Raw genomic sequence first — 19,746 nt, forward strand, 5'->3', positions numbered from 1 at the left:
CTAATTTTATAAGGCATGGGTACATGACTTATTTTTACTGGAAAAAAGAAAAGATGATGTAAAAAGTCATTAAATGATTTCAGTGCAGATGGGGTCTGGTTATTGTGCGGTCATATAACTTTAGATACGAATCTGGCCATATAGATCGGCATGTAGGTGAGGATGCCCCGGGCTTCTCTCCCTGGGGCGGCCCTAATTCATACCATAAAAAAAGTCCACTGGGTCGTATAGTTTGGCATGTAGGCCAGGTCACCTTGGGCTTCTCTAGCTGGGGCAGCCTTAATCCACATCAATATATATTATGACCCCATTATGGGGGAGAGGGGTGTCATAAACATTTGTCATTTTGAAAATTGTTAATAAAAAAATAAGTAAAATTGGCTAAATACCACATTTAGTTTGGATTACTTTAGGTTTTGTGCTAACTGGTAGAGAATGACAGAACTTTTCACATTCCAAATTTTTGCACTTCTCCATTAATACAGTTTTGTATCATAATTATGTATTATTTTAGTATTAAAAGATGTCAATTTTTTTAAAGTTTTAGAATATTTGATGATGTAGACTTCATAATATAGTAAATGTAACATAGACTAGTCTCATTTTTTAATAAAATAAATATACTTGCATACATTTGAAAATGGGAGAATATACTGTGAACAATGCTTGACTCAGGTACAATTATGGACGATTTAAAATTTCATTTGCTTATATGTTTTCTAATTCCTATACATTAAGAATTTGTTTTCATAATTTCTTAATAGAGTATTATATTCTCTTCAGGGATTAAATTTCAGCCCCATTCACTTGGCATGTCAAGCTCTGAAAAGTAAGCTCAGCATCTGGTGGGCGGCAGAGCTCAGAGCAGCCTGGGCAGCCCGTCCTGGGATCCTGACTGATCAGTTTCAGGAGCGAGCTGATCTGATCTTGCCATGACAGCATGTGTAGGTTCACAGGACGAGAAGTAGAAAGGATCAGAGGGCCAGACTGGTGGAGTGCTCATTTCTGATTCTTTCCCATAGAAGATCTGCCTCGAGTCCATCCGGTTACAGTGTGGGGGTGGTGATAGGAGCACTAGTCCAGGATTTAGGGCAGAGATGTTCGAATTTAAATAGAGATCAGAAAGCTCATTTTGTAAACCCAGAGTCCTGGGCCCCAGTTCCAGAGGTTCTGGTTTAGGAGGTCTGGAGAGTGACTCAAGAATTTACATCTTTTACAAGACAATCCTTTCTCAGACGATCCTGAGGCAGGAAGCCCCGAGAAAACACTTAGAAACAGATGACAAATAAAAATGGCAAGCAATAGGATATATTGGAGCATATGAGGAAGCCATTTGGTATAAACCTACTTCGGCCTGACTTTGTTTTTTCCAAAAGGGCCTGACTGTGGCTATTGAGCACGCATTGCATATCTGCTTAGACATTTCCTATGGCCAGAACAAAGGCCCTTGAGATAAAGGTGCAAATTCCCCCCACATTGGTATTTCCTTAGGGATAAGCATTTTTCCTTAGGCTAGGAACTGATTGCTGCACTCACCTTTGACCACCCAGCTCACCTGTGACCAGTCAGCTGGAGACAACAGACTGCCACCCTGCTGTGTTCACTGAGACAGAAGACCTACCTGCTGTTTCCATCAATCCCCGTGCGGACAGAGCAGTCTCGCCACTATTGTAAAAGGGACACTTCAATCCTATGTGAAACATCCTCTCTGGGGGTATATAACCAGTCTGTGCACCTCACTTCTTTGGTGCCCTTTCTTCGGGAAGAAAGGCCCCGGGTTATAATCCTCAGATTTAAGCTCAGAATAAACTCACCCAAATTTTCATTTATAGATTGGTTATGGATTATTTTCGTCGACACAGATCTGCAGTGTTCCTGGCTTACAAATATTATGCCGGCTGGCTTCCCTCAGTACACTTAGGTGTTGGTTCAAATTACATCTGCCCAGAACAGCTTTCCTTGAAAGACCTTACTAAAACAGCTCCTCCAGAACAACCTGTGTCCTAGGCTTGATATTTCTTCATAGCATTTATCAAAACTGACCTTCTATTGTGTATTTATTTTACTCAATCTCCTGCACTAGACTGCATGCTCCTTAAAGGCCATGACTTTGCCTGTTTTGTTTATTGCTGTGTCCTCGTGCCTGGCACAGTGTAGATACTCAAAAATATTTTTAAAGGAATGGATTACTCAACATGGAGTTGGGGATTGAATTCTGCCACAATACTGTAAGATAAATGTCCCCCTTTTTTTTTTTTTTTGCCAAAAGCAGGACTCACCCTTTGTAAACTGGATTGAATATACTTATTATATCAAGAGAAGTAATTCAACAGAAAAGAGAAAACAAGGGCTCTGTTGCTAGGAAACTAAGAATTTGTTGCCAGCAAACCTACTCAAAGAGAATTGATAAAAGTTTTGACAAAAAGGAAATAACAGAAGGAAACATGTAACATCAGGAATTTTAAAAAAGGAATAGAAAGGGTAAATATATCACCAAGGGCCTGGCCCCGTGGCTGAGTGGTTAATGTTCCACTGGCTCTTCTTTGGTGGCCCAGGTTCAGATCCCAGGTGTGAACCTACTCCGCTCACCAGCCATGCTGTGGCAGTCTCCCACATATAAAATAGAGGAAGAATGGCACAGATATTAGCTCAGGGTTAATCTTCATCAAGCAAAAAAAGAGGAAGATTGGCAACAGATGTTAGCTCAGGGCAAATCTTCCTCAGGGAAAAAAAAAAGTTTTAAAATAAATAAACAAATATATCACCAAATATAATAGGCTATTCTCCATTTGAATTTTAAAAATTATGTTTAGGGACCGGCCCCATGGCCGAGTGGTTAAGTTCCCGAGTTCCGCTTCAGCGGACCAGGGTTTTGATGGTTCAAATCCTGGGCGCGGACATGGCACCATTCATCAAGCCGTGCTGAGGCAGCGTCCCACATGCCACAACTAGAGGGACCCACAACTAAAAATACACAACTATGTACAGGGGGGCTTTGGGGAGAAAAAGGAAAAATAAAATCTTAAAAAAAATTATGTTTAATGGTTGAGAGCAAAAATGACAGGTTTACCTGATGGGGTTCTCAATGTCTGTATAGGTGTTGACTGTCATTCGCTGTTAGGGAAATGTAAGCTAAGGCCATCATTATATACCCCCACATACCTGACAGGATGGCCAGATTCAAATATGACAGTGCCAAGTGCTAGAAACGACATGGAATGCTGGAGCGTTCAGAGACTGCTGGTGGGAATGTAAATTAGTACAGACTTTCTGGAAAAGTCTGGCAGTTTCTTATGAAGTTAAACACAAACTCAACATGATTCCTGGGTATCTATCCTACAGGAACAAAAACTTATGTTCACATAAAATTGGGTACACAAATGTTCATAGCATCTTTATTCATTTCGTGAAACACTGGAAACGACCCAAATGTCCGTCAACAGTGAACAGACAAACCAACCATGGGACTTCCATACCAAAGAACACCACTCAGTAACAAAAAGTAAAGCTATTTATACACCCCCTAAATTGGATGAATCTTAAGGGCATTTGCTGAATTTGCTGAGTGAAAAAAAGTCTACCTCAAAGGTGACATACTGTATGATTCCATTTTAATAGCGTTCTTGAAATGACAAAATTAGAGCGGTAGAGTACTATCAGTGGTCACCATGAATCAGGGTTGGGAGGAGAATGTGACCATAAAGGGGTGGCACAAGGATGTTTCTTTGTGTTGGCACAACAATTCTGCATACTGATTGTGGGGGGATTTACAGAAACCTATATATGTGATAAAAAATTTTTTAGAACTCTACAACAAAAAACAAAACAAAACAAAACCTCACACAAATTAGTGCATGCAGAAACTAGTGAGATCCAAATAAGGTCTACAGTTTACTTAACAGCATTGTACCCATGTCATTTTATTCGTTTTGATTATGTAGTATGGTTATGTAAGATAATATCATTGAAGAAGCTGAGCAAAAGTACTCACGATCTTGGTATATTTTATATGTGAGTCTAAAATTATTTCAAAACAAATTTTAGGAAAATCCTATTTAAGGTGTTTTTATAAACCATGTAATGCTACTTATAAACTTGGATAAATACACCCAAATATGCTGAATTACATTTATGAATATATTCCTTTTTCTTTTGAAGTGCATAGTGGACTGAAAGAGATGAATTTAGAGCCTAAGAAATGCAAGAGCTAATCACAGATATGAGGTGGGCACAGAAAATCCCTGTGTCATATATAACATTAAAATTTAATCGATCTTGAGAAGAGCCTACTTTAAAACTATGGAATCATTGAGAAGATGGCTCAAGGTAGCCTGTCCGAAAATGGACATCAGGTGTATAATAAGTTTAGACTCATGATGGAAAACTCAAGAATACATCATTTTCATGAGGCTTCTTTGCTTCAGAATTCTCCGATGTTTTGCTAATGCTATGCCACACTGAGTGTGTTCATAACAGTTTTATTTCTGTATGAATTCATGAGAAATGATGAGGCAGAATGTATTGCTGAAACCCTGCCATATTCACTGCCATCTGAAAATATTTCTCCAGCATGAGTATCAGACAACTATTGAGATTTTATTTCTAGGCAAAGGGTTTTCCATGATCATCATACTGCTCCTAATATGTATGAGCTCCCTGATGATGTCTCAGGAACAATGATGAAACAGGCTCTTTATTCCCGTAGACAGCTTTCCTAGTCACTCCCTTCATAAGATTTATCTTAGTATATACTTTTCAGACATAGAATTACCTAGAAATGTTTCTTCAAGCCTTTTCTGCATTGAATGTATCAGAATTTTTTTCCCACATGTTAATTTTGACATACAAAGTGAGGTAATTGATCATGAAGGCACTAGCACATTGTCTGCATTAATTAAACTTCACTCTGATGCAAATTCCACAATTTCCCAAGGGTGAAAATCTAGCAACAGGCTAATCTACACTGACTATATTCGAGTAGGCTAGGAGCACAGTGATGTTTAATGAGCTCACCAAACTATCATGGTTTGTCCCCTGCACAAGTTCACTTGCATGGAATGAGTTCAGATTCTCTGCAAAGGATTAAGTACCTTGACTTATACATTTCTCATATGTATTGTTGTATTTGTAACAAGGCTTGACAAATGAAAGGTTACCTCCAATCGCTGAATCCATAGGGTCTCTTTGCTAAGTTCTTTGATGTAGAATGGGTACTGAATTCGTGTTGAAGGCTTTCTCACAACAATTGCATACATACAGTTTGTGTCCTGTGTAAATTCCCTGCTGGGTAAGGAGACTGATACTGTATGAGTAGGACTTTCCACAGTCAGTACATATAAAGGAAGTCTATCCTGTGTGAAATCTCTGATGTTGTACAAGGCATGTTTTCTTCCTGAAGGTGTGGCCACATTCATTACATTGTTAGGGTTTGTTTCCATTATGAGTTTTCTGATGTACAAGGAGATTTCTCTTTGAGGAGAAACCTTTTCCACATTCGCTGCATATAAAAGGTTTCTCTCCTGTATGAGTTCGCTGATGAACGATTAGACGGCTTTTCACAGTGAAGCCCTTACCACATTCGTTGCATGCATAAGGTTTCTCTCCAGTATGAATCTGCTGATGTAAAATGAGCTCAGTTTCTGTGGCAAAGCCTTTTCCACATTCGCTGCATATATAGGATTTCTCTTCTGTATGAATTTGCTGATGTACAATGAGATAGCGTTTCATGGTGAAACCTTTTCCACATTCATCGCACATAAAGGGCTTTTCTCCAGTATGAGTTCGCTGATGTACCACAAGATTGCTCTTAAAGGCAAAACCTTTTCCACATTTATTGCATATATAGGGTTTCTCTCCAGTATGAGTTCGCTGATGTAACATCAGTCCACTATTCACAATGAAACCTTTCCCACATTCACTGCATCTGTAAGGTTTCTCTCCAGTATGCGTTCGCTGATGTACAACCAGCCGACTCTTCAAGGGGAAGCCTTTTCCACATTCACTGCAAATGTAGGGTTTCTCTCCAGTATGAGTTCGCTGATGTATGATGAGCATGCTTTTCACAGTGAAGCCTTTTCCACATTCGCTACATACGTAGGATTTCTCTACTGTATGATTTCTCTGATGTACAATGAGATTGCTCTTCCTGGGGAAGCCTTTTCCACACTCATTGCATACATAGGGTTTCTCTCCTGTATGAGTTCGCTGATGTTCAGTCAGACGACTCTTCATGGTGAAACCTTTCCCACATTCATTGCATATATACGGTTTCTCTCCTGTATGATTGCGTTGATGTATGATGACGTAGTGCTTTGTGGTGAAGCCTTTCCCACATTCACTGCAGAGGTAGGGTTTCTCTCCTGTGTGAGTTCGCTGATGTATGATCAGCATGCTCTTCCCAGTGAAGCCTTTTCCACATTCACTGCATACATAGCATTTCTCTCCCGTATGATTTCGCTGGTGTACAATGAGATTACGCTTCCCTGGGAAGCCTTTTCCACATTCACTGCACACATAAGGTTTCTCTCCAGTGTGAGTTCGCTGGTGTTCAATCAGGCGGCTCTTCATGGTGAAGACTTTTCCACAATCACTGCATACAAGGGATTTCTCTCCTTTATGAATTCTCTGATGTTCGTTGAGCCTGGATTTTCTGGAAAATACTTTTGCACATATACTGCATCCGTAAGGTTTCTCTCCTGTGTGAACTCTCTCGTGATCAGTGAGCTGAGACTTCTTTAAGAAGGCTTTCCCGCATTCACTGCATACATTAGCTTTCTCTGTTTCATGAGTTCTCTGATGCTTAATAACTTGGGACTTACTGCTAATGGGTTTTGTACTTACAGGGAATCTAACTGCAGAATGAAAATCTTCATGCTTACCATGCAGAAATGATTCCCCATCTCCATTAAATTTAGTTGAGTTCTTAATTTCATAGCTTTTGCTCTGGTTGACTAAACTTAAATTTGATTTCAAAGTTTTTATATAGAACTCGAACATGTCATGATTTTGCCTGGAAGAAAAATGACTTTTGCTTTGAGGAACAATACTTCCAAATGCATTGTCTTCGTGGCGTTGTTCCCCACCTTTCAGCATTCTTTGACTTTCCCAGTGACCCTGCAGATGATTAGCAACTTTGCCAGTTTCTAGGAAAGAAAAGAACAAAGAATCCTTTCATTATCTTGTTTAGAATAAAACCATTTAAAAAGTTCCTTGGGGGGGGCTGGCCCCGTGGCCGAGTGGTTAAGTTCATGTGCTCCGCTGCAGGCGGCCCGGTGTTTCGTTGGTTCGAGTCCTGGGCACGGACATGGCACTGCTCATCAAACCACGCTGGGGCGGCGTCCCACATGCCACAACTAGAAGGACCCACAGCGAAGAATATACAACTATGTACCGGTGGGGATTTGGGGAAAAAAAGGAAAAAAAAAAAAATCTTAAAAAAAAAAAAAAGTTCCTTGGGGGGTTGGCCTGGTGACATAGTGGTTAAGTTTGTGTGCTCCACTTCAGCAGCCTGGGGTTCACAGGTTTGGATCCCAGGCACAGATGTAGTGCCACTCATCAAGCCACGCTGTGGCGGCATCCCACATAAAATAGAGGAAGATTCACCCAGATGTTAGCTCAGCAACAATCTTCCTCACACACACACAAAAAATTCCTTGCTGTTTTAAACAAAATGGTACTTTAGTGACAACTTTATTAACAGTATAACAGAAACGCCATGTATAAATGCTCCTTATTTCTTACACATTGGTAAAAACACAGTAACATAAACAAACCAAAAGGAAAAGACAGTACCAATAAGGTTATACAGGTGACAATCTATGTAGATTTGGCTGCTTTCTAAGTAGGAACTTGCAAAAACTCAGGGACAGTAAAATATAAACAAGTCATTGTTAGCAGCAAATGACAGGGTTTGGAGGAAACCATTCCACAGCATTTAGAAAAAGAGCAGATCACAGAGGTGGAAGAGACAGCTGATCCAAGATGATGAGGGTTGCGTTTGTTCACTCCAAAACTATTTACTGAATGGCTCCCTTGTATCGGACACTATGCTAGTGTCTGGAATATATAAAATATGCCTTACTTTCGCTGCTCTTAAATCTACTTAGGGAAAACAGAAGAAAGAAGAAAGAAAAAAAGAAGGGAGTTGGAGATTGTTCAATGTGGTTTGAAGGAGCAATGGAGATGGTGGAAAGTGGAGGGAATCAGGATCTATTTCCATAAAAAAAAGACAAGGTTGGATAATGGGTTCAACGGGAGGAGTAGTTAATGAAAGTGAGGAAAATCAAGGGTTGCTCTGCTAACTATGACTTGAGCCACTGGGCAGAAGTATCTCCAATTGAGATGAAGAATATTACTGAAAGCAGAATGTGCAGAAACAAGTACGTATTGTGAAACATAAACTTGGAGATGATTATTACATATAGAGTACAGACATCAAGATCTGCTTGGAGGTATAAATGGAGATAAAATGTGGAAATAATCAATATATACCTAATATTCAAGAAGAGGATGGGGCGATATGTTGTCGGGAGAACATGTAGAGTGAAAGATGATGACGGTACAGAACCAAGGTTTTAGACCGTCCAACATTTAGAGTTTTGGGATTCTCTGAGTCCATTTAGAAGAACCAAATTCTGACTATAGAGATCAGGGTAATACGCATACTGAGGTGTAGAGAATAAATACATCTGCTACCTAGCAAGCAAGAATGTAAGGTCTTCAGAACTTGGATTAAAGTGAGCTGAGACAGACTCTTGCATCATAACACTGTTCCTAACTTTGCCCTCTGTAGACCAACATCACACCAACTTCCCCAAAACATCAGTCATATTTAGTGGACAACTCGTATAATCAACACTCCAACCTTTACTCTAGCTGTGTCATGGTATCGTATGTTCCATTCATAATGAAATAGGGCAACAATGATTGTCAGCAAATCTTGCAGCTGGCCAGTGTACCCTGCAGTCATCTTCACAAGCTAGTGCTAATGTGCTGCTCGATGGGATATGAAACTGTCACCCATTTCAATCACATTCTGCATTCAGTAGAGAAGTCATATCCAAATTTTTCCCATTTCAATGTCCCTGATATACTGTTCCCTCACCTGCCACCAGCAGCATCTACCTTGGGAATTCTACATTTATGTCCCGGCTGGCAACAGTTAGGTTGTACAAAAGGACAGACTTCCTCCTTTAAGACCAAGGCAGTGTCACCTTTACCTTCAGTTTTTCTTGGAACATCTGGCCGTTCCTTATTATTACTATACTACTGCCACCCAGGTGAAACGTAGGGCAACCTAGAGCTACAAAAATACACAACCAACCAGCCCTCCCCCATGCTACCTCAATTACTCACATGTCAAATCCAAACAGTCGGCCTAGCAACACAAGTGGACCTCACTGTGACTATTCCACTGATCTGTGTTTCCACTCCACTGCTCTCCTGTAGGTACCGTCTCACACTGGATTTTATTTGGCAGACTTCAGGCCACTCTTGATAGTCAGCCCCATGGCCTGGCACATTTCCTGTTTCACGCCTTCGTTTCTAATTCATGGTGTCATCTTCCTAACTCAAATGTAGATATACCTCTTACATATCATGCTGTCATTCCCATTCTGACTGTACAACCATGCACTCTATTTCCTCCATATTTCTAAGTTAATCCCTTTATTGTTCATTTGTACAATCACCTTCAGTGAGGATTTAATCTCACCCAAGCAGAGGTGTGGCTCTTGCCCTCAGCCACTGGGAGGTGTTCTCTAGGCCCCTGGAATGTCTTGCCTGGTGGGAGTGTCTTTGTTTGCCTGAGATCTTTGGCCACCAGACAGTCTAACAATGTGATTTATGATGGAGGCTCTGGGTGCTGCCATATCACTTCCAACCTCTGGACCTTCAGAGGACTGGAGACTACAGGTATTAGCCCGACTTCAGGAGGGGCTAGAAACTAAAGCTCAGCCATATGGGCAATATGTGATTGAGCCCCAATAAAAACTCTGGACACCAAAGACTCAAGTGAGCTTCCCTGGTTGGCCATACTGTCTGTGTGTTGTCACACATCATGGCTGGGAGGAGGTAATGCTGACACTGAGTCTAGAAGCACCATGTTGGGACCCTTCGTGGACTCTATATGACCCATGAATTCCACTCCTAGGTATATACCCAAGAAAAATGAAAACATATGTTCACAAAAAAAGTTATACATGAATGTTTATAGTAGCATAGTTCATAAAAGCCAAAAAGCGGAAACAATCCAAATGTCCATCATTAGATGAATGGGTAAATAAAATGTGCTCTCTTCATACAATGGACTATCATTTGGCAATAAAAAGGAATGAAATACTGATACATGCTACAACATGGAAAAACTTCAAAAACATTATGCTAAACGAAAGAAGCCAGACACAAAAGATGACGTATTTTATGATTCTGTTTATATGAAATGTCCAGAACAGGCAAATCTACAGAGGTAGGAAGTACATGAGTGGCTGTCTATGGCTGAGGGCTTGGGAAGAAACATCTTTTTTAAGTGATGAAAATCTTTCAAAATTGCTTGCGGTGATGGTTACCTAACTCTGTTAATATACTACAGAGCACTGAATTGTACGCTTTAAGTTGGCAAATTGTAAGGTATGTGAATTATCTCAATAAAGCTGTTAAAAAAACAAGAATGGGAAAAACAAATGATTTAGGGGAATGAATACAATGCTAACACCTAAGATGAACCAAAGGAAAATGAGAAATATCAAATGTATGAAGGCAGTAAACTGAAGCAGACATAGCTGTGATTTAGGCTGGAAATGATGAAGGACGCACAACAGTCTTTTCTAGTTCAACAGTCAACAGAGACAGGAGAGACTTCAAGAGGAGCACTCCATAGGGAGAGAACATTCAAGATAACACCCGCGTGGACAGGATAAGATACACAGTACCAAAGGAGAATCTAACATTAAAATGGATGGTGGGAAAGGTTTTTTGTGGAGGGACAATGATTCCTATTCATTACGCAGGAACTTGGAAATCCAGGCCAGTAAAATATCTACAACGAAAAGTGTATGCTAGACAATATGAAGGAAGATATCGATTGGGAGTCCCAGCCAGAGAACAGAAAGAGCTTAATTCATGAGACTGAAGGAAAATTTTAAGGATTAGGAATAGAGGAGAGAAAATGGAAAACAAAATCACTGAAGAACCTCAGAGTCAGGGAGAAAGAGACACTAAGGAACCGGATTGATGCACAGTACAAGACTAGGTTACAATATTCAAGGATGACACGGATGTTAGGAAGGGAAATCAGTATTTCTCAATGGAGCAGGAAAGTGCAACAGTCAGAAAACAGTGATGAATTTAGAGATGTCTCTTTGGAGCGAAGCCTGGGAAGTGGAATTTCATAGCCAGGGAGGTGGAAGGAAGAGGGACAGACATTATGACAGGGTACAAAGAAGGGGAAGGTGATAGAACCCCAGGAAGGAGAAAACTAGGCACATAAACAAAAATCAAGATGTAAAATAAAATAAGCAAAGATCAGATCTCAGGAGAGAAAAAAGGGGTCTATTTCCCTCCAAAGACCTACAGGAAAAGTTCTGTCTCTGTATCTTCAAACCCCCTCCCAGCCTTCTCTGACTAGAATACCACTTCCTGGGCGCCCACCTTGCTGGTTCTCTTACTCACCTGGACAGGTTCGACTGTGGATTTCATCTTCTGTTGTCCACGGTTCTTCCCCTCGTTCCAACCTGGAGAGTGCCTCTGGTTTGCTGGCTTGATACCCTGCTTGTGGGAAATGACGGAACATTTAGACACAACAGTTTGGGCTGGGACATGTCAGGATGGGAGAATGTTATGTTTAAAGGACCAGACAGTTTTCACATTGGCAAAGAGGAGGCTTCTCTCTCAGGGGAGGACACATGTGACAGGGTGATATATATTCAGTTTTTGCCCCCAGTTCCTGGCACAGAGCTCCTACAACCCTTGTAATTTCCTAAATCAAAGGCAGGATAGGAGTATCTTTTGTTAAAGTATTTTGTCTAAGTCCCAATTCCTCACACAAGAACTTCTAACACCCTTGGACTCTCAGAGTGCTGAGTGTCTTCTGCGTGCTAATGAGATGACTGGTGGCTGGGCGCTCCTAGGTAACTTGAGGATGGGGGTCATTCAACAGAAAGACCAGGGCGTGATCAGAAGGTTGGAACCTTTAGCTCTAACTCCCCGTCCCCCGCAGGGAGGGAGGGGACTGGAGATTGAGTTAATCACCAATGGCCACTGATTTAAGCAATCATGCCTACCTAAGGAAATCTCCATCAAAACCCCTCCAACAACCCGGTTGAGAGAGCTCCCAGGTTGGTGAACAAGTCAAGAGGCTGGGACACGCCTGAAGAGGGCATGGAAGCTCCATGTTCCTTCCTCCATACCTTGCCCTGTGCATCTTTCCCCTGTGGCTCTTCCTGAGTTTTATCCTTTATAATAAACTGGTAACGGTAAGTAAAGGGCTTTCTGAGTTCTGTGAGCCATTCTAGCAAATTATCAAACCTGAGGGGAAGTAGTGGGAACACCTGATTTATAGCCATGTCAGATAGAAGTGTGGGTACCGTGGGCACCCAAGACTTGCGACTGGCCTCTGAAGTGAGGGCCGTCCTGTGGCACTGAGCCCTTAAACCTGTGGAATCTGATGCTAATTCTGGGTAGCTAGTGTCAGAATTGAATTTAATTGGAGGCCACCCAGTTGGAACCTGGAGAACTGGAGAACTGGGTGTTGGTGTAGAAAAAACCCACACGTTTGGTGCCAGTTGTGTTGGTAGTAAAAACAGTTCATAGCACATTATACTCTTTTATCAGGAGCCAGAGGAAGAGACTCTGCCATTCAGAGCACTGTAGTGACTTCGAAGTGTAAGCAGCTGAGAAAGGAAAGGCCACTGACTGGGGACACTCTGGGTGACACAGGGGAGCTGTCCTTACCCACTGACACCAGGTTGCTATAGTTCTCCAACATCACGTCCCGGTACAGGTTCTTCTGAGCAGGGGCCAGGAGCTGCCACTCCTCCCAGGTGAAGTCCACAGCCACATCACTGAATGTCAGGGTTTCCTGTAGTAACAGAGTCCTGTTTAATATGAGTGTTTCTCTTTTGTTGATTCATAAGGAACATAAAGGAAGTTGTCCTGCTCATATTAACCACAACTCTGACACCAATTCCGACGTGTGCGTGTGTTTTCAACAAACCACCAAGCAATTCTCTGAAATCAGGTGGGTGTCCTACAATTCAACTCAATTCTAACACTATCTACTTGGAGATAGCATGAGATCCCACAAGTTAAGGGCTCAGTCCCACAAGACTGTCCCCTACCCCTACTTCAGACTCCAAATGCAAGTCCAGGTTGTCACCTGTGCTTCTAACCAGCTACAGATTGGAGTTCCAACAACCCGCTCCTTGGGTTTGATTAATTTGCCAAAGCAGCTCAGAGAACTCAGGAAAACAGTTTACTTATTGTTAACCAGTTTATTACAAAAGGATATGATAAAGGATACAGATTTCATCCAGAGAGGACATGCATAGGGTAAGGTATGTGGGAAGGGGTGTGCCACTCTCCCAGCACCTGCACATGTTCACCAACCCAGAAAGCTCTCTAAACTCCAGATCGTTGGGATTTTTATGGAGGCTTCATCACACAGGCATGATTGACCATTATCTCTCTTTCTAGCTCCTCTCCTCTCTTTGGATAATGGGGGATAGGGCTGAAAATTCCAAGCTTCTGTTCATGGCTTGGTCTTTCTGGTGACCAGCCCCCAACCAGGAGCCCACCAAGAGTCACCTCAACAGAACAGAAGACTGTCCTGTCACCCAGGAAATCCCAAGGGATTTAGGGGCTCACTGTCAGGAACCAGGGTCAAAGATCAAATACTAGAATAAAAGATGCTCCTAGTGCTTTCACGTAGGAAATTATGAGAGTTTTAGGGGCTCTCCGCCAGGAACTGGGGTCAAAGACCCCTATTTACAAGGGTTTTAGGAGCCCTATGACAGGAACTTCAGGCAGAAACCAATGTATATATTTCTTATTATTTCACAAAAAGTGAAAGTGTATCTTAGATACACTGAAGAGAAAATTAGTGAACTGGAATATGCATTTTAAAAAATAACCAAAAAATGAAGCAAATACACAAAGAGATCAAAAATCTAAAGGAGAGTTCAATAAATATGGAGGATAGAGTGAGGTCTAACATATGCCTGTACATAGTTTTTGAAAGAGATTATAGAAAAGCAGAGAAGCAAAACGAAAATCTCAGGAGGAGAAAATATCAGAACTGAATCAACCTCCTATAACTCAGATTGAGAAAGTCAGCAAAGCCAGGCAGGAACTCTGCATCTGGACACGTCAGACTGCAACTGTGGAACAGCAATTGCAAAAGTCGGATGATAAAAACAACCAGAAAGAAAAGACACATTCCCATCAACAGAAAGACCAAATTTACTGAAATAAACAGAAGCCCCCAAATATTATGATAAATATATATTTAGTCTTCGTCCCTGGTTCCTGGCACACGGTTCCTAAAACCCCTGGAATCTCCACAGTGATAAGAGTCTTCTGTGAGCTAATGAGAGGACTGGTGGCTGGGGGTCCCTAGGGAGCTTCAGGATGGGGGCTGGTGGCCAGAAAGACCCCAACCTCCAGGGAGGGAAGAGGGACTGCAGGTTGAGTTCAATCCCCAAGGGCCAGTGATTTACTCAATCTACATAGTAAAATCACCATAAAAACTCTTAAACAACAGGTCTGGGAAACTTCCAGTTTGGTGAACACACTGAGGTGCTGGCAGGGCGGTGTTCCTTGAGAGAACTTCCACACCCCCTCCCCCATACCGTGCCCTATTCATCTCTCCCATTTGGCTATTGCTGAGTTGTAGCCTTCATAATAAACCAGTAAATGGAAATAAATCGCTTTCCTGAGTGCTGTGAGAATATGAGTCATCTGGCAAATTACCAAACCAGAGAAGTGGGTTGCAGGAAGCTCCAAATTTAGAGCTGGTCATAAGAAGTACAGGTGACAACTTGGGACTTTCGAGTGGCACCAAGAGTGGGGGCCATCTTGTGGACCAAGTCCTTAACCTGTGGAGTCTCTGCTGCCTCCTGGTAGTTATTGAGTTGAACAGCAGGACAGAATTGAGTTGAGTTGTAGGACACCCAGTTGGTGTCCGGAGAGCTGAGGATTGGTAGGTGTGAGGAAAATACCCACACATCTAGTGTCAGAGATGCTATGAATAAAAACAGGTCAGAAGTATGGAGTATCTTCAATGTCCTGATCTTGTGGCCCGAATGACACCATGGAATGAATTGAGACCTGCTTGTAACTGAACCACCAGATCAGGGAAAAAGTTATGAGACAACCTCTCCCCATGTTCCTGTACAGATTACTACATAAAGAAGAGAGCAGACGTGGCAGAGGCTGCAAATTCTTAACACCAGTGATTTTATCACATTCTGAATTATTTCATGTGAGATGTAGATCCTTTGGAAAAACAAAAACGTAGGTTCCTATCTAATTTCACGCTCAAAAATATCTTTTCCTGTTTCAAGTCCTAACCATAAAACAAAGAATCTATAAGAGCAATACAGGCAAATGTGAAGTATATTCATGTCACAAGACAAAAACCATAAAAAAAAAAAAGATTTTATGAGAGGAAAAATTAAAGCATCTGCATTGAAAAAGATATGGACAACCTAAGAGAAAAGTAACAAGAGGGGAAAATATTTTTTATAAATAAAAGAAAGGATCAAATATAGTAGATATAAACAACTCCTATTAATCATTAAAAAATTAGTTTTTTTAATGTAAAAATGATAAGAACAGGCATTTTGCATGAGAAAAAAATCTAGCTGGCCAACAAATCTATAAGAAGGATTTCAACCTCACCCACGATGAGGAAAATGGAAAATAAGGCAAAAGAATATTGGACCATTCAGATTGTTTAAAATTATGCAGTTTGATAATATCCTGTTATTAAGTATTGGCAAAGATTTAAGGCATGGATGATCCCACACATCACTTACTATGTAGCAGGCACTCACCTAAATGCTTTATATAGTTTAACGCATTTTTTTGACTACGCCTATAGATAAATGGAATTCTATTTAGTTACCATTCATCAATCAATTACAGTCATTATTCCTTTAGATGCTTAAATTATACCATTTTAGGCCAACAGGTTATGCTCTTTGGAATACGATTCCATTGATACAGAAGATGTCCTAATAGATGTGTTTACGTACACAGATGTGTACATAAATCCAAAGACATTGTAAACTCATATACACATGCACACACAGGTTCAGTGACAGCAAGGACACACTACCAAACATTTGTTAAAGCAGTATGAGCGGATGAGGAAGAACGTCATGAAGAAGGAATTTACTTTTTGCCCATGTGCACTCTATCATCGGAAATTTTTTCTTTAAAATGTATCCAGGAGTAATTTGTGTAATTACAGAAAATAAAAGCAATAAAAGAGCAGGTAAGAACTGGCTTTGAAAATGGGAAAGGATTCTGCATTTTCTGAGATGGTGTGAAGTTATAAAGCAAACACCCCAGAACCCAATAACTCAAGCCCTTACCAGACAAAATCTCTTGCAACTGTCTAATGCCAATCTATACATTAATGCCAGTTCAGCCAGCTGTTCATGAAGGACCATTTGAAAGCCATGCAACCTTCCATTTACCTAGACCATTTAGGTTTTATTCCTGGCTAAACTCAGACAGACACAAAGCTGAGTCCTTTGAGTGACCTTGCATCGGTCCCCTGAAAAACCGTGTCCACTGAGTTTGTTGGTCCATCCCGAGACGGGTCTCTGAGAAACCCTATAAAAAGTAGCACTAGGAAATCAGCTTCTGCCTTCATTAGCCTGCTGTTCAAAACACTGTCTACCCCATCACCTCTAGGAAGAAAATAAAATTACTGACAAGACCCAAGTGCCATGAAATCCTGACATTGTCCAATGAACCTGTCTGCTTCCCCCTCACAGTCATTGCATATCATATAACTTTGCATGATTCTCTTGTTGTGTTAGCTGTCAAAGATATTAGACACAAGCTGACAGCTAACATAACCCAGAGGATCCTTCAGTCACACATTGTGTTCCAACATTAGTCATCTGCTAGAAAGCATATAAGCTCTATATTCTTGACCCTTCTTTGGCATGATGCGGAAGTTAGAATCAAAGCTTATTTCTCTCTGGATATGAACCGATTTTTCACAAGCCTCTACAAATCCATTAGGGAATAAAGAAATGAATAAAACAAGACAAAAGTCACCTGGGCACTGATCATTGTCTTCTGTTTTGGGGAATGGCCAGCAACTGAGATGCTCTGTCTCTTCGGCACACACTGTAAATTTCTAGTTAGAAATTTCAGTCACCAGTGAAAAGTGTGCCCAGAAATGACAATATCAAGGTCCTGGATCCTCCTCTTTCTTCATTCATTTCTTGTCTCCTGCCAGGACCTGTGGGCTGAAGAGCAAAATTACTTGCAGGGTTACATTCTCTCTCGCTGTGCACTCACTTGAACACGTGGTCTGCAGTATTTCTGTCTCTTTATTTGGTTCCCCAGAGGGTCATACATCAGGCTAATGAAACATCAGACCCCAAACGAGTGAAAGTAGCCTGAATGTGAAAGGGAAAGTGGGAAAGGAGAATAGCAGCGCACTGTGCCTCAGGGGCAGGTAATTTTTAGAACAATTATAGAAATGAGGCCATATGGATGGTGAGGAACAGATTTTTTCTTTAAACTCTGTTACCCTCATACCTTATTAAAAGTCTTTATATACCCTGTTTATACACACACTTCAATATGAGAAACAATGAGCACACCGAAAAAAGAAGAGAGACAGAAGGAATATAAGCTATAAATATAAATTTCAAAAATATAAATGCTGGGAAAACAGCAGCCTTTTATACTCACATATAGAACCTGAAAGAAAATACGCAGTAAACTTGCAGGAGGAAAGATAAAAACAGAATCTTAAATTAAAAGCTTATGAATTGTAAACATGCTGAATCGTTCATCTTCCCCAAAACTTTCCTTCCTGCGGGTTCAAAAGGATGAGATGATGTGGGGAGCCAAAAGGAATCAGAAAATTAGTCGTGAAGGAGGGATTTGCACCTGAAACTTTCGGGGAATGTTAACGTTCAGCAAGTCTGTTCCAGTAGCCGAAGTCTGAGCTCAACACACGTCCCAGCCAGGACTCCTGAGCCTCCGAGCCTTCTGCGGCCACACATCTCCGAACAAAAGACAAAGGCCACCACCCTGCCTGATTAACACCGAAACCAGACCAGAAACACACGGACACTGCCCTCCGTTAACGGTTCCTCGAATACTGAGCTCCAAATTATTCCAGAGCCCGAACCAGATGCCATATGCAATGACAAACACCACCCCACCAGTTGTCAATCACCTACAAGAGGAGTGACCCGCGAAGACCCTAAACCCTGACCTCGGGACTCCAGGTGGTTGATCTATTCAGACCTTTAATTACTGACCACCAGAACCCCCCATGGTTGACCCCAAAGACACCCCGATCACAAACACCCAGTACAGACTCCTCTCTGCTCTCCTCCAAATACAAAACCTGCCCTGCGCTACCTTCATCGACTCACAGGAGCCATAAGCTACGCAGGTGCCGACAGATCGCCTCCTCTCCCCGCCTTTCCTACAGAGAGAGGCACACACTGACCTGATTCCCTCCTGGACCTGCAGCGGCCTCTTCTCACCCTAACTTACTTCCCTAAACTTCTTTCAGTTCTGCTCTTCTCGCTCAGCCCTCTCTCCGGAAAGCGTCCGACGAGGGGCTGCTACGTTTCTGCCGCGTTTCTATGGACAACGGAATACGGGCTTCCAGCTTTTCCTTATGAGGTAATATACTCGCGCCGCCATGGCCTCGGCGCTCTGGAGGCCGCCATCTTTGGGACCCTAACGTACAGCTTGGCGGCCGCTTTTGCGTCAGTGACGTGACGGTGAGAGACCGCTACTGAAACTGTCCCATTTTCCCGCACCTCAGTCTTTAAAGGGAAATGAAGAGGTTTTAGAGGCTCGAGCTCACGCAAGGCAGACATGACGTGGAGGTAACCTGCGAACGGTCAGGGCCTCGTTGTAGGGGACCGTGAACGGCTCAAAGTTTTCGAAGGCCAGAGCCCATTAGGACCCAAAGGGCGCAGCGTACATTCCCAGCGGCTTTTAAAGCTGTGACGTCTCAGCTCGGTGGGAAATTAACTTCTGAACACGTCGATCACTAGTCTAATTGCGAAAAGATTTAGAAGTCGAATAAAAACTTCAGCACGCTTTAGCCCTGTGGCGCTTGCGCCGTTAGGCGAGGGCCCCATGGGCGCGGCCATCTTTGAGGAGGTTCGGCGTCCGTACGGAACAAGCGCGTTCCGGGGAGCTCAGCGTGGGACTGGCAGGTGGCAGTGCCTTTCGAAGACTAACAAGGTTTGGAAAAGCGAGATGATATGGGGCATGCAGCGATCCCAAAGTGGGAACAATGGTCGTTGTGAGCCTCTTCCCAGCCTCAGCCCAACCACGCCACTTGCCTGGCCCAAGTACAGAACATGCTACATCCTAGACAGGATTAGAACTGCCTTCTGTCACTATAGTCTGCATTTTACGAATAGAACCTTAGTGTACGTACTCTTTTTATCTGGCTTCTTCCACACAGCATAATTGTTTTGAAATTCATTACTGTTTTTAATATCAGTAGTTCGCTCCCTTTTGTTGCTT

General features: G+C 42.0%; 1 protein-coding gene across 1 annotated transcript; it reads right to left on the reverse strand.

Moving 5' to 3' along the window:
* Positions 1-3,945: 3,945 nt before the first annotated feature.
* Positions 3,946-18,901, reverse strand: LOC124251520 (zinc finger protein 432). The gene is made up of 5 exons (XM_046684396.1): positions 18,707-18,901; positions 17,290-17,483; positions 12,949-13,075; positions 11,668-11,766; positions 3,946-7,142 (listed from the first exon to the last, which is right to left on the reverse strand). Exons 2-5 carry the CDS (start codon positions 17,302-17,304, stop codon positions 5,422-5,424), a joined length of 1,962 nt encoding a protein of 653 aa, XP_046540352.1. The 5' UTR covers positions 17,305-17,483; positions 18,707-18,901; the 3' UTR covers positions 3,946-5,421.
* Positions 18,902-19,746: the final 845 nt, after the last annotated feature.

The sequence above is a fragment of the Equus quagga genome, chromosome 13, assembly GCF_021613505.1.
Source record: "Equus quagga isolate Etosha38 chromosome 13, UCLA_HA_Equagga_1.0, whole genome shotgun sequence".
Lineage (NCBI taxonomy): Eukaryota > Metazoa > Chordata > Mammalia > Perissodactyla > Equidae > Equus > Equus quagga.